Below are 20,610 nucleotides of genomic sequence, written 5' to 3'. Positions count from 1 at the left end.
AAACCCCTGGGTCAGTGGCAATGCCCATGTCACTCTTTGTGCTAAGGGCACTGCCCGTGCCACTCTTTGTACTCACCTTTCATGACAACGTTCTGTTCTATTCTGCTATGATACCCATGCCAAATCCTCTGCATCCATCTCACTGTCCACCATAAGGGATACTAAATTTATCAATATGCTCAATCATCAAAAATTAAGGATCTCTCTTTTTACAAATTCATAATTTCAGTAATTTTAGACAACAACTACTCTCTGGTATGCCAGCCCAATGATTTTGAAAGACCACCAGAATGCATGGCCCAAGATGACAGCACCTAGGCAGTGCTCCTAAAATTTGCAAGCGCTACTGTCACTGCCCAAACTTGCGAGCCACACCCCCTACGTCAGCCTATCGGTGCTCGCAGCCACACTGTAAAACTAGCAGTGCAGTGGCTTGAACCTCAGGAACATTCCAACTGCGCTCTCATATTGTATGAGTACATTGCACTTACCATTGTTTGGTTCGTGATACTGTTATGCCCAGACTCTTTATTTGGTTCACTCTCTGGACTTCTCATTCTCCATGTTGCCTTCATTGTCCATCCATCGCTGTTGTCATCTTTCCATCATTTTCAGCAACTCACTGTTGATGCAGTCGGCCAGCACCTTCTGGTTGCATCCAATTACAGTTAGTGTGATTGATGACAAGGGGAAAGGTTAGCAGTGTCTTATGGAGGCAAAACTTGTGCAATTTGTAGAACAGCACCAGCAACAGCTTCTCCTGCAGCAGCAATTGCAACAGCTGTTGCAGCAGAAAATTGACTTGTTGTGCCAGGAAATTCTACTTTCGTCATAATGCATGCAGCGTTGGGGTTCACAACCCACTCAGGCTGGTTGCTTCCCAGGCAGAGTCCTGTGCACCCCTGTTTCTGCCTTTGAATAAGACCAAAGAAGATTGAGGCATATATTTGCAGCAGCTGAAACAGCATGTGGGTCATTTTTACTTTTCTGATGACGCTCTTCAACAATTTCTCCTGCTTTTGTGGACTTCCCTGGAGACATTTTTCTTGCTAAAGAAGTTGGTTCTCCTCTTTAATCCAGTTGCACTCACATTCAGGGAGATGTATTTGTTGTTGAAGAACTATTATTCACAACAATTCCAAGTGGTCATGTCACACCTTGAGTCCAATCAATACCAAAAGTAACCGAGTCAGTCATATCACTCATGGGTGACAGATTTGCAAGGGCTGAGCCGATATTGTGATTTCAGTTGTGCAAACCCATCTTGCAAAATATCATATCCAGATTCCTTGATCAAGACACAGTGGTCCGATTGGTGCCTGATTCAGAAGCATGTAATGCAGCCCTCAAGCTAGACAATCATTCCTTGGACAGTATTTTGAAAATTGCACACCTTTTCGAGAATGCATTAGCAGCAAATGAACGCTTTATGGTTCATCCCCAGGTAGAAGAATTTCCATCACCACCAAGCATGTGAAGTCCTTGTCCCACCAGCAATGTCATGACTTGTCGCTTACAGATGTGTCAATCGCCTCTGAGCAGCCAGTCACACCACATCAGTGTATGCAACAGGGTCTCCCATCTTCTCCTGGCCTGGCTGTTTCATGATGCATCAATGTGCAGACTGTCCAGATTGCTGGGCACACAGCATCCATTGTGGAAAGGATAGAGCATCTCCAGACTGTCTGCCATCAAGCATTGGGACAGTCAAATCCCACTCCATACTTGTATCAATGTATGGTGCTTCATCTCCACGCCATTGTTCCCTAGGGCAGTCCTCCTACCACCAAGTTGTGTATTAACCTCACAAGTGCACATAGGAACATTTGTTTCCACTGTAGCCATGGGAGCAACAGTTTCCCCAACGAACCTCCCAACATATGCTCATCTGGGTTACTCAGCATTGGCCTTGCCCTCCTGAAAGTTGGTTGTATATGGTGACAGCTAAGTTCGTCTCAGAGGTCAGTTCATAACTACGATAGCATACAAGAAGGTTACATGGCCGTAATGCCGTTCGTTGTCAGTAATCACCCAGTTGGCAATGTTTTCAGCCTGGCTATCTTCTCCCTTTTGGTTTCTCCATTGTGGATGGAGTTCAGGTCATCTCAGGCATGTTTTCCTTCCAGGAGCTTGATGATCTTTGTGCCTCTTTTGTGTGTCTATTCCAAGCTGTCCTAGGGTGCGCCACCAGTTTCAAGGTGCATATTTCTGAATCTCGAGATGCTGTGCCTGTTTCTTTTTGGCACATCCACTCCTGGTCTCCCAACAGACAGCCATTAAGCTTGAACTAGAGTGCTTGGGGCACACCCCTGGTAGTGGTTAAGAAGCCAAATGGCTCCCTCCACACCTGTGGAGATTTTGGATCGACACTCAATGCCCATGCACTCACGGAAACGCACCCCCTGCATGGCCAGGGGACCTCCTCCTAAAACTTGTCGGTGGTGAATATTTTTCTAAAACAGACCTTGTTCGCGCTTATTTACAGAGCCCACTAGATGAGGAATCATGTTATGGTCATCATTACACCCTTTGGTTTGTATAAATACAAATGTTTGCCCTTTGCAATCTCTTCTGCCCTATCAATCTTCCAGAGGTACCTGGAACAGTTAACCATGTACACTCCAGCTTAGCCCATTTTTCACTCATCCTGTAATAGTGAAGTGGAGCAGAAGGTGTGAACATTATAACAAATGTTGACAGCAATGGACACATCCACCACCAGAGAACCTACAGAACCACCTTGTCCAGGACCACAGCCCAGTGAAGCTCCTCCATGGATGACAGCTGTGTACTCCTGGCACCACAGCCCCCAAAACCTCACATCTGACATGCTTGATGATACCTCAGGTTCAGCTGTTTGAGGATGTTCATATGGAGTAAAACTTTCATGGATGTCAGCTATGATGGTGACCACACATGAGTGGTGCCTTATGACAGCTGACACTCCAACAGGATGAAAATTATTCTGGAAAACCTGAAAAACCTGGAATTCTCAGGGAATTACATTGTACCTGGAAAAATCATGGAAATCTCAGGGAATTTCATAAAATCACAGGGTCCTGCATTTTTAAACTAACATTGAAACTGAATTTGTTGAGTTTTATAAATCACAAATTTTAAAAAACTATACATTTCAATGTGTGTTAATTCCATGAATATTATTCCATAATTATTGATGTTCAAAAACTGTGGTTAAACTAATGTTTAGTGCTGGTATATAGCTCAGCTGAGTGGCTGCCTCTTCCCCCACCCCCACCCAGCTCACCATTAATTTATTAGGAGATTCTTTAAACACTGTTCCTCCTCACACCTGGAATTCCAAGGGATTTTTGTTTTTTAAAACTTTGAGTTGCCACCATGTCAAATGGATTTGGCACACCAACCAACTCTGCCCCCCAACTACTGGCTCCACCAACATCAATGGTTCACTCAGAGTTGGAGTGTCCACCCCTGCAAATCCCACAACTACACAGGTACAATTTGCACTCCAGGGCACAGCCAGCAGTTCATGTGGGTGCAGGAATGGAGGTAGAGATCTCACCACACCAGCCATCCATTTCCATACCACCATTCTCCAGCAAATTGCCCAACATCAGACGTTCCATCTCCCAGCTGTCGGGCTCCTCCATCAGAACACCAATTGTGCCTCTGGTTCACCTTGCAAAACATCATCCAGCGAACTTCAGTCCTTATGCGTCCATTTTGAGAGGCAGGAATTGGGTGTCCTCGCCTGACAATTTTGAAAGTCTGCCAGAACACATGGATGTAGACGACAGCCATTAGGCACTCCTAAAATTTGTGAGTGCTGCTGTTACCGCCTCAGCACTATTCATGGGCCACACCCTCTGTGCCAGTCTTTGGTGCTCGTGGCTACACTATAAAGCTAGCAGCACAGGGGCCCAGACTTCAGTCATGTTCCTGCTACATCTCATACTGTTTGATGCACTCACTGTTGTTTGGTTCCTGATATTGCTACATCTAGGCTCTTGATTTGATTCACTCTCCCAACTCGTTATCTTCATTATCTGTCCACCACTGTTGTTGGCTTTCTGTGATTTTTGTGGATTCACTGTCAACACCCTCAGCCAGTTGGGCAGTGTCTCCTGGTTGTATCCAATTCCATTTACTACATACTCAGTTTTCATCCTGGACATTTGTAGTGATCATAAATATTTTAACAAAAGATGAAGCCTTTATGACCTTACAAATTAAATTTTCTCTCCAAATTTTCTAATTGATTTGATATGGTAGTTTCTGTTCTGTTCCTGCTCTTAAATACCCATAGTTTCAGCTAGTTTAACCACCTAAAAACGAAATTTTCCATTACAAAGGTAAAAAAAATCTTCAATTGCATAGTTTAAAATAAAGTGTCATAAGATTGTTGACAGATATTGTATTTACTTATTGAGGGACTGAATTATGTAGAAGAGATTTGTCAATAGAAGCATGTTGCTTGATGCCAATCAAAGATTTAAGTAAAACAAAATATTCAATACTGCCTATATCTTGCTTCTGAATATTTTTACCTTTATATTTTTAAATGTCTTGTATTACTGTTTTTCCATTTTGAATACTGGCAACTGGTTTGATCAAACATTAGTGCTCATACACTTCTAATATGAGCTGGTGAAGTATATATGAACATGTATAAGAAATGTTATATATTTCAGACTTTACATAAGCCAGATTCGACTACCGGCATTCTGCAATACAGAGGGACTATTTGGAATGTTTGATGGAGGAAATACTAATGAGTTACCAGTTATTCTAACCAAAGCAGTGCCACGAATATTACTGGAGGAAAGAACCGTTAAAGAAACTGCAAATGAATATATGAAATACACAATGTTGTCTGCACACCGGTAAGCTTGTAAATGATATCTGTAATGCTTCTTACAAACTGAAATTCTCTGTAAACTGTGAGGGTCATTCAATAAGAAATGCCCTACATTTTTTTCTCAGAACATATTTGTTGTTAAGAGTCAGAATTTGGTGACAATATACATCAACATGTCTTGTTCATGTCTTATTTTTCTACATAGTTTCCATCATGCTCTATGGCCGTATGCCAATGTTGTGGAAGAGCATGCATTTCTTGCAGGTAAAAGCTCTTGCCCTGTAGGCATAGCCATGTTTTCACTGCATGACTGACACTCTCATCATCTTCAAAGTGTGTTCCCCATAGAGAATCTTAAAGCGGCCCAAAGAGATGGAAATCCGAGGGTGCTAGATCTGGACTGTAGGGTGGATGAGGCAATGATGTCCAACCCAATTTGGCAATGTGTTCCTAGGTTCTCAGACTTCTGTGTTGGCATGTATTATCATGTTGGAGCAAGATTTCTGAAGGATTCTTGTCCAATCGAACACATCGGAAATGGTTCTCGAGTTTATTCAGTCTTCATGTATGCCTCCGAATGGTTGGTTGAGCCTCTTGGCATCACATCCATGAAAACAATGCCATCACAATCCCAGAAGACTGTCACATGACTTTTCTGGCAGAGGGCATTGTCTTGAATTTCTTCTTTTGTGGTGAATGAGGAAGATGCCACTCCAAGGTTTGCCTTTTTGTTTCCGGCACAAAGTGGTGCACCCAGCTATTGTCCCCCGTAACGATTCGTGATGGAAAGACCTCTCTTTCAGTCTCAAAATGCTCCAACAATTCAGGTGAAATGGCCTTTCTTTGAATCTTGTGGTCTGCTGTGAGCATTCATGGAACCCATCGTGAACACCTGTTTGAATATCCGAGAGTCTTGATCATTGGAGATGCACTTCCAATGCTGACCAACAACTGTAGAGCCAATTATCAAGTTGTGATGTGCTGGTCAGCACAAATAATGGCATCCCTATTCAGCAAGTCTGGAGCAGTGGCTGTGACATGACGTCCCGAGCATGGCTGATCATGGAGCTCTGTTTCTGAATTTCCTTAGGCTGTAACTTTCTTTAACCATCGCCCAACTGTTCTATCAATTGCAGCATAGCCATACAGTGCACGCAAACGTTTATGGATGTTGTAAATGGACCGCCAAAAGTCGTCGTAGATATCTTTTGCTAATTGCTGTAATCGCACTATTTCACTCCCATTTACGGAGCTTGTTAGCACTTGATGTTAGGTTGGCGCCATTACAAAATATTGTATTGTAGTAATCGCTGCTGCTTGCTGGATCGCTGCGGTGTCTCGTTGCTGATGCTGGCTCTAAATTTGTGTTGTCTAGGGTAAACACATGAGGTTCCGTGTTTTTCATGTGCTTTTGATGATAAAGAACGAGCGAAACCAACACATATGTAAATATCAAATATTTATTACTTTAGTGGCCATATTAATTCCACTGTCCACCAAAGACCATAACACAACACAAAGTAGTACTTCCTTTACATGTTCTTTGCCTTGTTTTGCCAAACAATAACACATAAACACACTTCACCAAAGTGACATTCCGACTGCCCTGACTGCCTCCGACTGCTCTCTCGACCCTCCTTGCTGCTTGTATTTATAACATTGTCAAAGAACTACTAAAAAGAGATATAGTTTATAAGTCACATATACATCTGTTATCATAATTTGTGCAGAAAAGTTATTAATTTGCATCGAGTGACATAATTTAACATGTTATTAAAATGACAGACAGATTTGTTGACTTGACAGAATAATTCTTTGTTATAAAAAGGTAGTTTTTTAGAAGTTTGTCAATTGACTTCTCTAATTTGCATAAATAAGTAAGTAACGTGAATTATGAAGAATTACATAGGTTTTCGTCTAAAATAGGATTGATTACGTGAATACTGAGTGAAAACGCTCCTAGTGAACAAATAGGTTTCAACTGGGTGATTTTTATTTAAGGAGATCCAAAATACCCAAGTTGGCCACTATTTTTCGTACTTCATATTAATTATTTAAAATAAACTTAGTGTTTTTCATGATGACATTTGCTGTATCAGTGATCAAGTGATATAAACTTTTGTGTGGGTCAGTTATTCAGTATAATTTAATGGGTTGACTGTTTATGGAGACATGTTGTGCAATCATTGTTAACATACACAATAACTTTTCTATAATCATAAATACTCGTTAAACTGGTTGAATTTGGAAGGGATCGCATACTTCATTAAAGTAAAGCCTTTAATATGTTCCGTTACAATGTTCACCATGGTTTATTTTTCTGCGCACAAGAATTCACTAACAGCATACTGCTTGTAATGTGAGTTGTATGTAGATGCCATTTTGACACTGTACTACTGCTCTACGATCTTCCAGAATGGTTCGAAACTTCACCAGTGCACAGAACTAACATCAAGTGCGAAGCACCAACAAGGATGTTTGTCCATTTACATTAATGATTTTTTTAAAAAAATGTGGGGCATTACTTATTGAACAACCCTCGTAAGTTGTGATGTATGCTATCATTAGAAAAGAATGTAACCACAAACTCTTTGGGATAATACCAAGAAAATGAATATAAGGAATAGTTGGTAGTATTTATACATAGCTGTACACAATTCTTTAAATATACGTTAAAAACATAGACATTTCATGGTTAATTATCTTAATTTAAAATAAGGAGGGTATAAGATGAACATCAACAAAAGCTAAACGAGGATAAGGGGATTAGCCAAATTAAATCAGGTGATGCTGAGGTTATTAGATTAGGAAATGAGACACTTAAAGTAGTAAACGAGTTTTGCTATTTGGGGAACCAAATAACTGATGATGGCCACAGTAGAGAGGATGTAAAATGTAGACTGGCTATGGCAAGGAAAACATTTCTGAAGAAGAGAAATTTGTTAACATAGAGTATAGATTTAAATGTCAGGAAGAATTTTCTGAAAGTATTTGTATGGAGCGTAGCCATGCATGGAAGTAAAACATGGAAAGCTTTCAAAATGTGATGCTACAGAAGAATGCTGAAGATTGGATGGATAGATCTTGTAACTAATGAGGAGGTACTGAATAGAACTGGGGAGAAGAGAAATTTGCGGCACAACATGACTAGAACAAGGGCTTGGTTGGTAGGACACATTCTGAGGCATCAAGGGATCACCAATTTAGTACTGGAGAAAAGCATGGAGGGTAAAAATTGTAGAGGGAGACCAAGAAAGACACTAAGCAGATTTAGAAGGATGTAGATTGCAGTAGTTATTTGGAGATGATGGGGCTTGCACAGGATAGAGTAGCATAGAGAGCTGCATCAAACCAGTCTCTGGACTGAAGACCCCAACAACAGCAACAATATTTTTTTTTCCCAAAATTGCTAGCATCTACTGGTGTTTGACCCCAAAGAGAGGCTGTTCTCAAATGGTGCCCTCACTCTGTTACTATTATTTGTAAATACACTTTCCTCTCCTACTACTTTCTTCTTTGACAGTTCTTCGTCATAATACTGCACTATTTATTAAAAAAAACTCGCCTTAAAGTGCACTCCACTGTTTACTGTCAGTTTTGAATATTACATCTCTCTCAGCCATCGAAACCTTGATAACTTTCTCTTAATGTTATTGCCTTGTCTTTCCATAATTATATCTGGAAGTAAAATATTTGACATTTTCAGCCCATCTTTCTCCATTAGCAACCTTAGACTTAGTACAAGGGTAAGTCAATTATTATCCTCAAAGTAGTTATAAAAGTTTATTGTAATCAAATAGGAAACTTACAAGAACATCATTTTTCAACATGGTCTCCTTGTGTTTCAATGCACTTCGTCCATTGCTGTATAAGCTTCCTGATGCCCTCATAAAAGAAGGTTCTTGGTTGAGCTGTGAGCCAGGAATGCACTGCTTCTTTCATTGCTTCTTCTGAGTCAAATCGACAGCCCCTTAATGCCTGTTTGAGTGGACCAAACAAGTGATAGAAGAGGCAAGATCAGGACTATATGGAGAATGATCCAGTACTTGAAATATGAGTTTCTGGAGTGTTTCAGCAGTGTTGCAGCAGTATGAGGATGGGCATTGTCATGCAACAACAACACAATACCTTTTGACAGCAATCTTCGGCGTTTGCTTCAAATTGTAGACTTAGTCTGACAGTAAGCATCTCACTGTAACGTACACTGTTTATTGTTGTGCCCCTTTTCCCATAATGTTCCAGTACTGGACCTTGTGTGTCCCAAAAAACTGTAAGCATCAGTTTTCCTGGGGACAGTTGGATCTTGAACTTTTTCTTGCATGGCGAATTTGAATGTTTCCATTCCATACTCCACTGTTTACTCTCCAGTTCATAATGGTGGATCCTTGTTTCGTCACTAGTAATGATCCCGTCTAAGAAATTGTCCCCTTCATTACCATAGTGATCCAAATGTTTTCTGCAGATGTCCAAGTGCATTTGTTTATGCAACTATGTGTGTTGTTTTGGGACCCATCTTGCACAAACTTTATGAAACCCTTTTCTGTTGTGGATGGTTTTGTAGGCAGAACTGTGGCTAATTTGCAGATGATGTGCCACTTTGTCAATAGTTAATCGTCTGTCTAAGAGAATCATTTCACGCGAATGCTCAATGGTTTCTTCATTTGTGGCGGTAAATGGTCCTCTGGCTCCTTCATCGTGCGTAACACTCGTGCAACCATTTTGGAATTTTTCAATCCATTCATAGACACTCCGCTGTTGCAAAACACTGCTCCGGTACTGTACCAAAAGTCTTTGATGAATTTTGTCCTCTGATACACCTTCCGACCAAAAAACATGGATCACTGAATGTTGCTCTTCTTTGGTGCAAATAGACAGTGGAGCAGCCATGATTAACAGCATGGCAGTGATAACGAAACTAACCTAGCAACTTGAAAATTGCAAAGATATTACAACAAATAAACAAAGCATGTGTCATCAACACAAAATGACAATACTGCCAAAATAAACGAAAATATAACTAAATTGTGGATAATAATTAATTTACCCTTGTACTTTGGAAAGAAGAGCTGTTTTTACCATTTTTGTATACCTTGACTTTGCGTTTCTATTATCTTTTTTGTTTATAATGTGAAATCAATATTAACCATATGATTCAGAAAAATGAAATATTAGTTGCCAGTAGTATTATGAAAAGCAATGTGTAGATCAAATATAATGCATGAGAAATACAATAACATCGATGACATTACACAGAGCAAATCCCCCCTTTTTTATTTATTTTTAATTTTTTTAAACCATAATTTTTCTGGCTGGTTTCATAAGGCCCCCCCCCCCCCCAAATTCCTCTCCTATGGCAGCCTCATAATTTCAAAGTAGCACTTACACCCCACTTCCTCAATCATTTGTTGAATGTGTTCCAGTCCCTGTACCCCCTACAGTTTTCACCCTCTACAGACCCTCTAATTCCAAAGAGTTTATTCCCTGAGGTCTTAACATGTCCACTAATCCTGTCCCTTCTTCTTGTCAGTGTTTTTAAAATGTTCCTTTCATCTGTGAAGAATCTCCTCATTCCTTATCTTATCAGTACACCTAATTTCAAACATTCTTCTGTAGCACCACATCTCAGATGCTTTGATTCTCCTCTGCTCTGGTTTTCTCATTGTCTGTGATTCACTATCATTCAATTCTGTGCTCAAAACGTACATTCTCAGAAATTTATTCCTTAAATTAAGGCCAGTAAACTTCTATTAGTCAGGAATGCACTTTTTGCTTATACTAGTATGGTTTTTAAGTCCTCCTTGCTCCATCCATCATGGGTTATTTTGATTCCAAGGCAGCAGAATTCCCTAACTTTGTGATCACCAATTTTGATGTTAAGTTTCTCGCTGTTCCTGTTTCTATTACTTCCAATTACTTTTGTCTTTATCTACTTTACTCTTAATCCATATTCACTTTCTCTGAAGATAGTAATATCACCTTTAAATCTTGTCATTGATATCCTTTCACCCTGAATTTTAATCCCACTCTTGAACTTTCTTTTATTTCTGTAATTGCTGCTTCTATGCATAGATTAAATAGTAGGGGCAAAAGACTGCATCCCTGCCTTACATTCTTTTTAATTTGAGCACATCATACTTGGTCTTCCAGTCTTACTGTTCTCTCTTGATTCTTGTACATATTGTATATCATCCATCCTTCCCTGTAGCTTACTCCTATTTCTCTCAGAATTTCAAACATCTTGCTCCATTTCATATTGTTTAACACTTTTTCTGAATCCACAAATTGTACGAGCATATCTTGATTTCTCTTCAGTATTGCTTCCATTATGAAGCACAAAGTCAGAACTGCCACTCTTGCCTTTACCTTTCCTAAAAACCAAACTGCTCTTCATCTTTTCCACTCTTTTGTATATTCTTCTTCTCAGCAGCTTGAATGCATGATATGTTCAAGCTGATTTTGCAGTAGTTTTTGCACCTTAAGCCCATGTTATCTTTGGAATTGTGTGGATGATATTTTTCAGAAAGTCTGAAGGCACATCACCAGTCTCTATAGATTTGGCACACCAACTTGTATAGTCATTTGGTTCCCATTTCCCCCAATGATCTGAAAGAATGTTATCTATTCCTTCTGCTTTATTTGATCTCAAGACTTCCAGAGTTACTTTAAATTTTGACTCTTAACACCGGATCCCGTATGTCTTCCTTATCAACGCCAGGTTCTTCTTCTATCAAGCACCAGATAAGTCCTCCCCCTCATAGAGACCATCAATGTTCTTTTATTTTTTATTTATTTATTCATCCGTGGAACAATATACACTCCTGGAAATTGAAATAAGAACACCGTGAATTCATTGTCCCAGGAAGGGGAAACTTTATTGACACATTCCTGGGGTCAGATACATCACATGATCACACTGACAGAACCACAGGCACATAGACACAGGCAACAGAGCATGCACAATGTCGGCACTAGTACAGTGTATATCCACCTTTCGCAGCAATGCAGGCTGCTATTCTCCCATGGAGACGATCGTAGAGATGCTGGATGTGGTCCTGTGGAACGGCTTGCCATGCCATTTCCACCTGGCGCCTCAGTTGGACCAGCGTTCGTGCTGGACGTGCAGACCGCGTGAGACGACGCTTCATCCAGTCCCAAACATGCTCAATGGGGGACAGATCCGGAGATCTTGCTGGCCAGGGTAGTTGACTTACACCTTCTAGAGCACGTTGGGTGGCACGGGATACATGCGGACGTGCATTGTCCTGTTGGAACAGCAAGTTCCCTTGCCGGTCTAGGAATGGTAGAACGATGGGTTCGATGACGGTTTGGATGTACCGTGCACTATTCAGTGTCCCCTCGACGATCACCAGTGGTGTACGGCCAGTGTAGGAGATCGCTCCCCACACCATGATGCCGGGTGTTGGCCCTGTGTGCCTCGGTCGTATGCAGTCCTGATTGTGGCGCTCACCTGCACGGCGCCAAACACGCATACGACCATCATTGGCACCAAGGCAGAAGCGACTCTCATCGCTGAAGACGACACGTCTCCATTCGTCCCTCCATTCACGCCTGTCGCGACACCACTGGAGGCGGGCTGCACGATGTTGGGGCGTGAGCGGAAGACGGCCTAACGGTGTGCGGGACCGTAGCCCAGCTTCATGGAGACGGTTGCGAATGGTCCTCGCCGATACCCCAGGAGCAACAGTGTCCCTAATTTGCTGGGAAGTGGCGGTGCGGTCCCCTACGGCACTGCGTAGGATCCTACGGTCTTGGCGTGCATCCGTGCGTCGCTGCGGTCCGGTCCCAGGTCGACGGGCACGTGCACCTTCCGCCGACCACTGGCGACAACATCGATGTACTGTGGAGACCTCACGCCCCACGTGTTGAGCAATTCGGCGGTACGTCCACCCAGCCTCCCGCATGCCCACTATACGCCCTCGCTCAAAGTCCGTCAACTGCACATACGGTTCACGTCCACGCTGTCGCGGCATGCTACCAGTGTTAAAGACTGCGATGGAGCTCCGTATGCCACGGCAAACTGGCTGACACTGACGGCGGCGGTGCACAAATGCTGCGCAGCTAGCGCCATTCGACGGCCAACACCGTGGTTCCTGGTGTGTCCGCTGTGCCGTGCGTGTGATCATTGCTTGTACAGCCCTCTCGCAGTGTCCGGAGCAAGTATGGTGGGTCTGACACACCGGTGTCAATGTGTTCTGTTTTCCATTTCCTGGAGTGTATATTGTATGGATGTCATCAGTTTATAATACATGAGCACACATTTACATTTACAATGAAACAGATTTCTGATATTTTGTGTAGTTTTTATAACTAGTCATACACACATTTATAATTACACCATATTTTGGTGATAATGTCATATGTTGCTAATAATCTACATCTATGTTAAATAATCTTTTACAGTATAACAACTTTTACTTACTAAGAAGGTTTTAAGCTTTTTTCTGAAAGTGAGGGGCTCATTTATTACTTTAATTTCCTGTAGTAGTTTATTATACAGTTTTATCCCATTATAAAATATACTTTTTTGTGTCTTTGCCTTGTTCTTTCTATCTAGATGGAGGTGGTGACAAGATCTTGTTTCATGGTCATGTATTAGGCTGTTTGTGTTATACATGTTGAGATTTTTCTGAATGAACATTATGTTCTGAAAGATATACTCACAAGAAATAGTTAGAATGCCTAGATTTCTAAATAATTCTAGACAGTGGGCCCTGTTGTTGCTGTTTGTTATTATCCTTATGGCTCTTTTTTGTACTTTGAACACAGTTTGTATGTTACTGGCACTTGATCCCAAAAACATCCACCTATCTTTTCTTTCCTCTGCCTTTAACACTGGGATTCCCATTGTGCTCTTGATGTTACCACCCTTGGTTTTAATTTTACTGAAGGTTGTTTTTCCTGTGTGCTGAGTCAGTTCTTCCAGTGATGATTTGTTTTTCAATTTCTTTACATTTTTCCTGCAGCCATTTCACTTCGACTTTCCTGCACTTCATATTTATTTCAGTCCTATGCAATTTATTTTGCTGTATTCCTGTCTTTCTCTGAACATTCTTGTACTTCTTCCTTTTGTGGATCAATTGAAGTATTTCTTTTGTTACCCATGGAGTTGCCTTCCTTGTGCCTATTTCTGACTGTGCAGCATCTGTGGTTGCCCTTTTTAGAGATGTCCACTTCTCTTTGGCTGAACAGCCTATTGTGATATTCCTTATAGCAGTATCGGCATCTTAGCAAACTTCCAACATATCTCATCACTCTTCTGTACTTCAGTATCTTCCTTCCTGCAAAACTGATTCTTCTGTATGATTATCTTGAACTTTTCATCATTACTAAATTATGATGTGAGTCTGACTGCTCCTGGGAGTGCCTTACAATCCAATACCTGATTTTAGAATCTATGGGTGACCACGATGTAATCTAGCCGTAATCTTCCCATGTCTCCAGGTCTTTTCCAAGGATACCACCTTCTCTTGTGATTCTTGAAAATAGTGTTCACCATTACCATCTGAAATTTATTGCATATATCAATTACTCTTTCTCCTCACTTGTTCCTTCTGCTTAGCCCATATTCTCCGTTAACCTGTTCTTCTGTTCCTTCCCCTACAACTACGTCTGAATCCCCTATAATTATTAGAGTACTGTCTCCCTTTACATACTGAATTACCCATTCAGTATCCTCACATACTTCCTCTACCTCATCATCTTTTGCTTGCTACATTAGCATGTGTACCTGCAGTATCACTTTCCATGTCAGTTTGCTGTTGAATCTGATGCGAACAACAGTATCACTGAACTGTTGACAGTAGCTCACACTAGCTCAGTGCCTCCTGGAAATGCAAATGGGGAACTGATTCAGAATATTTTGCCAATAGAGAGATTATGATGACACTTTTTCAATTACAGACTACATGCCCCATGGATATACATTATGTGTCTTTAATGAAGTGGTTTCCATTGCCTTCTCCATCCTCATGCCATTGATCATTGCTGATTCTTCCATCTTAGTGGGTCAGTTTCCTACTCCACGGGCAAGAGACTGCCCTGCACTTCTGTCCATTCCTCCACCCTCTTTGACAAGGCCATTGGCAGAGAGAGACCACTGGTTCAGAACTGATATCATTAGTAATATAACTGGAGCATTGCCATACAAAGGAAATGCAAAACTCTAACAGAGAAAAGCTATAATTTCTGTGGATTGTGGCCAGTGCATGAAACATAGCATGAGAATCAGAATGCTATCTGACTAGTGATCACTGACAGTGTACACGGCATGTATTATCGGAATTGTGTAAGGCACTGCAAAATGGTATTTAGAACAACCTAGGTCACAGAATCGTATTGGGGGATATCAGTAAGTGCACAAAAGGCTATTCAAACATTTTCTATCATACATTAAACCAATCAAAAATCATATAGCAGTAAGACAGAGAAATAAATGGGGCAGTAAATAAAACCAAAACAAGAAAAAAATATATACTATTGCAGTCTGAGACAGGTAATTTAAATCCACAATAACATTTCTATCAATATTACTTCCTTGATTGTTATAAGATTCATAGTCATCACTTCCAGTTAAAAAAAATTACATTAATTAGTAAAACTAAATTTTCTTTGTTAAACAGTGAACTGAAAGAAAAGGGGCAGAAGAATGGTGTTTGTGCTACACTCTGTCATATCACCAAAATGAGGGGAAACTCTAATCAAAGCGGAAACGGATTCATACCAAGTAACACCCGGTATGTCATGAGAGTTGCTAGTGTTGGGGAGGCTAAAGCAGTGCTTTGTAGACAGTCTGAAGGGATTGTACTTGCACAGAAAGAAAAATCTAAAGCTACTGGTAATCCAAATGTAAGTACTGTGACTTAGCCACTGCCTTCCAATCCAGTGTGAATACATTTGAAAGTAAATATGTTTCTAAAAATCCAGTATTCTGGTAGTTGTTATGTCCAAGATTTTTTCTTTTATATTTACCAAGATAATGTTACATTTGTAGTATATTTTTTTGTTAATTTTCAGTATGACTTACTCATTTCACTATTTGGTACATCACTTTATATTGCACTTTATTTAGTTGCCAATGCAGATGGATAAGTATAGCTCCTTCTTCATATGAATGCCATTATAAATACTCCTATCAGTTTATAGAGCCTCTGCACAGTTTGTTTGCTATTATAAAGGTTTTTCTTTTCATGTCTGTGTAGTTCATATTTCAAACAAAATATGGGTGTAAAATAGGAAGTTAACCTATAGATTTCATACAGACTGATTGAATGTCAGACTGCCTCAATTGTTTTCTTAAAATGTATATCCAAAGTAACTTAAATTCCCATTCTTAATATATAACAATGAAAATAATCAATTTTTGAAAACATAACGTAATTGGTCAGATCAAATATATACTCAACACGCAGCAGTAGGAGAGTATAGGTTAAGTAAATGTGCAAGCTTTCGGAGCCAGTGGCTTGTTATTCTGGCAAAAGGGTTGAATAAAGTAAGTGAGTGAAATCTTTAACAATGCAACTGCACATTTACTTATTGGTGAGCAGGTTTTTTGTCTATCCAATTACATCATTCTCAATATATGGTTGCTACATGATTTTTACTAACCTGAAAATTTTTAACTTTTACTGTTAAAAAACTGTTATTGGTACAACTAGAAGTAGTACTACACCTAAAAATTATTTACAATATGTGAAGCTTGAACTTAGTAAAACATTAACCTTTTTATGCCATTCATTTTAAAACAGATAACACTGAACTTAGGTTAAAAATAACTTTCTCCTTCTAAGCATTTTAACATTCCCAATGACCAGAGGTTCATATTTATTTCTGTTAAGAAGTCTCTTCTTCTTGAATGCTTTGGATATTTAGCAGCTTCCTCTGGATCTGAAGAGACATCTTTGGTAATGGCTTATGTGATAGTGGTTACATTAGTGTGTCAGGTTGTTGGTCGTTAGGTGGTTGAAATTCACACTATCTGTACTTGTCATTTACATAATGGTGATGTAAATCAGTGCACATACCTACCCAGTTGCTCAGTAATAGATTCAATTCTGTCCAACTGTCATTATTCAAAGCTGTTTTAAGGCTGTTGAGTAAAGTAAGTAAAATCTTTAACAAGACAATCACTTTTCAGTCTGGCTAGAAACATAGAGTGAATGAAAATATTTTGACAAACTTCAGTGACATTTTACGAGAAGGAAAGTTGCTACTCACCATGGTTGCTGAGCCACAGATGGGCACAACAAAAAGACTCGCACAATCATATCTTTTGGCCATTAAGGTCTTTGTCACACACACACACCACATGCGCGCACGCATGTGCAAACACAACCTGCACACATGCGTGTGAGTTGCGTTTGTGTGTGTGTGTGTGTGTGTGTGTGTGTGTGTGTGTGTGTGTAAATGTATCTTTGTTGCTTTTTTGACAAAGGGCTTAATGGCTGAAAGCTATAATTATGTGAGTCTTTTTGTTGTGCCTGTCTGTGATTCAGCATCTCCACTATATGGTGAGTAGCAACTTTCCTTCTCATAATATTGTTACATTCTGTTCTGGATTTTCCATTGTTTGATTTTTGCCTTCAGGGACATTTTATTACACCAAAGCAAGAAAAATATTCATATACACATATGTCTGAAAATCTTTAATTTTTGAGTTATTAATAAACATTTGTGTTCAACAGCTAGCCAGGTACAACCCAATAACTTCAGGCTTTGATTCACTGTCTCCATCATATCCTAGATGGTTGTATATTGCGCTCATTCATAGAAGGCTTTGACATATTGAATCCATTGTATCCTAAATAACAATGTAATGCCCTGGAGATTTGTTTACACTTGTCATTTGTCGTTAGTCTGCTTTTGACGTTTCAGTTGTTACATGTACTAAATTAACTGAAAGTATTCTGCTCAACCATGGTAGGATATTCATTTCATGAGCATGCAGTATAGGTTATTAAGTATAACTGCCTGAAATTTAATGGATTCAAGGCTGCACAGCTGCAGCAGATGGCATTTCCAGACCTAAGACAGCCAGGTCATCCAGCCTTTGCTACTGTTTATCATCACACTGGTGAGACAAAATCCATAGTGCTACACAATATATTTAACAAGGAAGAACAAGAATTGTTCATATGCCTTAGCAGGAAGAACACAGCCTACAGGCTGTTGAAGATCCAGATGTCACCACAAAACAAATGCCCCTGGCGTAACGTACATCTCAAAGTTCAGCACTGAGGATACTTCATGAGCAGCCCATGTACCCACATCATCTTCTATATGTGTAGTGCCATTTTACCTCCTGTTGGTCACCCATCATGGGAGAACTTGCTGACAGTTTGTTGCACAAACTGTTAAACTAATGTTTTCCTCTTCAGTTTTGTTTACAGACAAGACAATGTTCAGAACAGATGGAATAATAAATAACCACACCCAACACATATGGGACATCTAAGTCCTTGTGCTACAGTTCAGGCTAGGCATTGGTGTCAGTTTAACCTAATGTGTGGGATGAAATTGTAGGTAACCATCTGGTAGGTCTATACATTCTCCCAAAACATCTTACAGGTGCTACAGGCACCTTATTCAGAACACTCTCGAAGACTTCTGAAGAAGTGCCCCTGCAAATAAGAGGAAACGTGGTATATGTACGATGGGACTCCAGCATTTTTTAGTCTCATTTTTTTAGATGAACTACCAAGACAGATGGAATGGTAGAAAAATATGAGTTCTGTGACCTGCATGTTCTCCTGACCTTAGTCCTTTGTATTTTTACATCTAGGGGCAACTTAAACAATTGGTTTATGCATCAGGCAATGTGGATGCAGAAACTCTTCATCAACATTTCACGGAAGCCTGTTACAACCAACATAGTACCATTTGAGATCACCTGGGAGCATTTGAAAGGACATGACAGTCCACAATGCAGCAAAGGCATGCATGTGTGGAAGCAAGAGGAGGACATTTTGAAGATACGAGTTTCTGAGATGATGACATTTACTAGTTGCAAATGTGACACTGATGTGTTAAACATAAAATTTTATTAATAAACAAAGGATTTTTGGGTTTTCAACAATATGGAAAGAATAGATTGCTAAAGGAGGTGATGAGTCACAGACAGGCACAACAAAGAAGAATGCTGGAAATACACGTGATCTAGTAAAAGATCCCCTGTATTTGGAGAGCCTTCTAGGTGAGTTGTAGTGGGGATACTGATGAAGAAGGGATATTGATCAATAGCTGTATACCTACCATTTTCAATAGGTGCAATGGCTTGGCTAGGTGAGCATAATGCTTTTGTTGTGGAGGAGTATATTCATAATGGTGGTTCTGTGATTACTACTCAGTGAGCATTTTGCATTTGGTTCAAACTTAACCAACATGATTCTGTTCCTGAAAGGAAAAGTATTCGAGTTTGAGTATCAGACATTAGAGCATTAGTTTCTGCACTGGAAAGAAAATCAACTGGCCTACCTTGTACTGTAATGACACTGGAAAATGTGATGTGTGAGAGTGTTTGTGCAGCAGTCTCCAAAGCATTCAGCACATGAACATACAGTTGCCCCTGGACTTTCTGACTGTAGTGTAAGAAGAATTCTGCACAGAGATCTTCACATGCACCCATACTAAAGAGACATTTTGAAACTTGTTGAGCTGTGTGTGTGAGTAAATTCTTCAGAGCATTACCCCTGGTGCTGTTTTGATTTCTTTAGATGAGCCCCCCTTCCACTTGTTAGGCACTGTAAATAAACAAAATTTCTGCTATTGGGCAGCAGAAAACCTTCAGAAACTTCCTCAGTGACCCTTCTCGGCCATCATGTGACAGTTTGGTGGGCTGTTGCTGAATTTGGTGTTGGAGTCCATTATTTTTTCAAAGAAGATGGCATGCTCTTCACAAGGAGACATTGCCTGACTCCAAAGTCACCAGTTTATCAATTTTTTCTTTTTTTTTTTTTGGGGGGGGGGGGGGACACTGAACGGCTCAAGTGTACAAACATCACCCCACAACCCTGCAAGCACTTAAAGGGCAATCACTCAGGAAGTGGCTGCCATTCCACTGGAAATGGTATGAAATACTATGGACAACTTCTAGGAAAGACTTCACCAATGTATCAGTAACATACACCACCATTTACTGGATGAAGCTTTAAAAATCACCTAACGTAAAATGGCATAGTATTTGTTGTTCACAAATAAAAGTATTTTCTCTGTATCTTTGTTTGTTTGTTTCTAAGTACTTTTTGAAATATGGGAGGTCTTTTTGCCACACCCTGTATTTAAACTTTCAGACAAATTCTTCCTCAGAAATAGAACTCTCACCCATTCCCAGAACAACTCACATATACGTGTGTACTGTCTCCGACTGTGATTACATCTGTATCTGATATGAGCAGCAATCTGCTAGGGTGCATCACAGGTGTAAGGAGGTGTGGGGTGGGGATGGAGAGGGATAGCAGCGTAGGGATAGGGGAAGATGCCCCTGGGGGTTGGTGAGGTGGAGGAGGAGTAGAGAAGGGGAAAACACTAGTAGGAGTGTTGGTGGGGTAGAGGGCATGTGTGTACTCTATGGAGAGTAGGGAAGAGGGTAGGCACAAGGGGCAAAGACAAGCCAAGTCTGAAAAAAGGAGGATTGCAGTGAGGAAGGCTTTGTTGTTGGAAGAATTCCCACCTGCAAAATTCATAAAAACTCGTAATCGTGGGAAGGATCCAGATGGCACAGGCTGTGAACTAGTCATTGAAATGATGCACATCATGTT

General features: G+C 40.3%; 1 protein-coding gene across 1 annotated transcript in view; it reads left to right on the top strand.

The window, feature by feature from the left end:
- Positions 1-20,610, top strand: part of LOC126235283 (protein phosphatase PHLPP-like protein) — a 405,833-nt gene that overhangs the window by 371,825 nt on the left and 13,398 nt on the right. Inside the window, exons 13-14 of the mRNA XM_049944008.1 lie at positions 4,671-4,862; positions 15,478-15,703. Of these exons, the coding sequence (XP_049799965.1) occupies positions 4,671-4,862; positions 15,478-15,703 (418 nt within the window). The remainder of the gene's footprint in view (positions 1-4,670; positions 4,863-15,477; positions 15,704-20,610) is intronic.

Source organism: Schistocerca nitens, chromosome 2 (assembly GCF_023898315.1).
Source record: "Schistocerca nitens isolate TAMUIC-IGC-003100 chromosome 2, iqSchNite1.1, whole genome shotgun sequence".
Classification (NCBI taxonomy): Eukaryota; Metazoa; Arthropoda; class Insecta; order Orthoptera; family Acrididae; genus Schistocerca; species Schistocerca nitens.
This window is presented reverse-complemented; position numbering and strand designations above follow the sequence as displayed.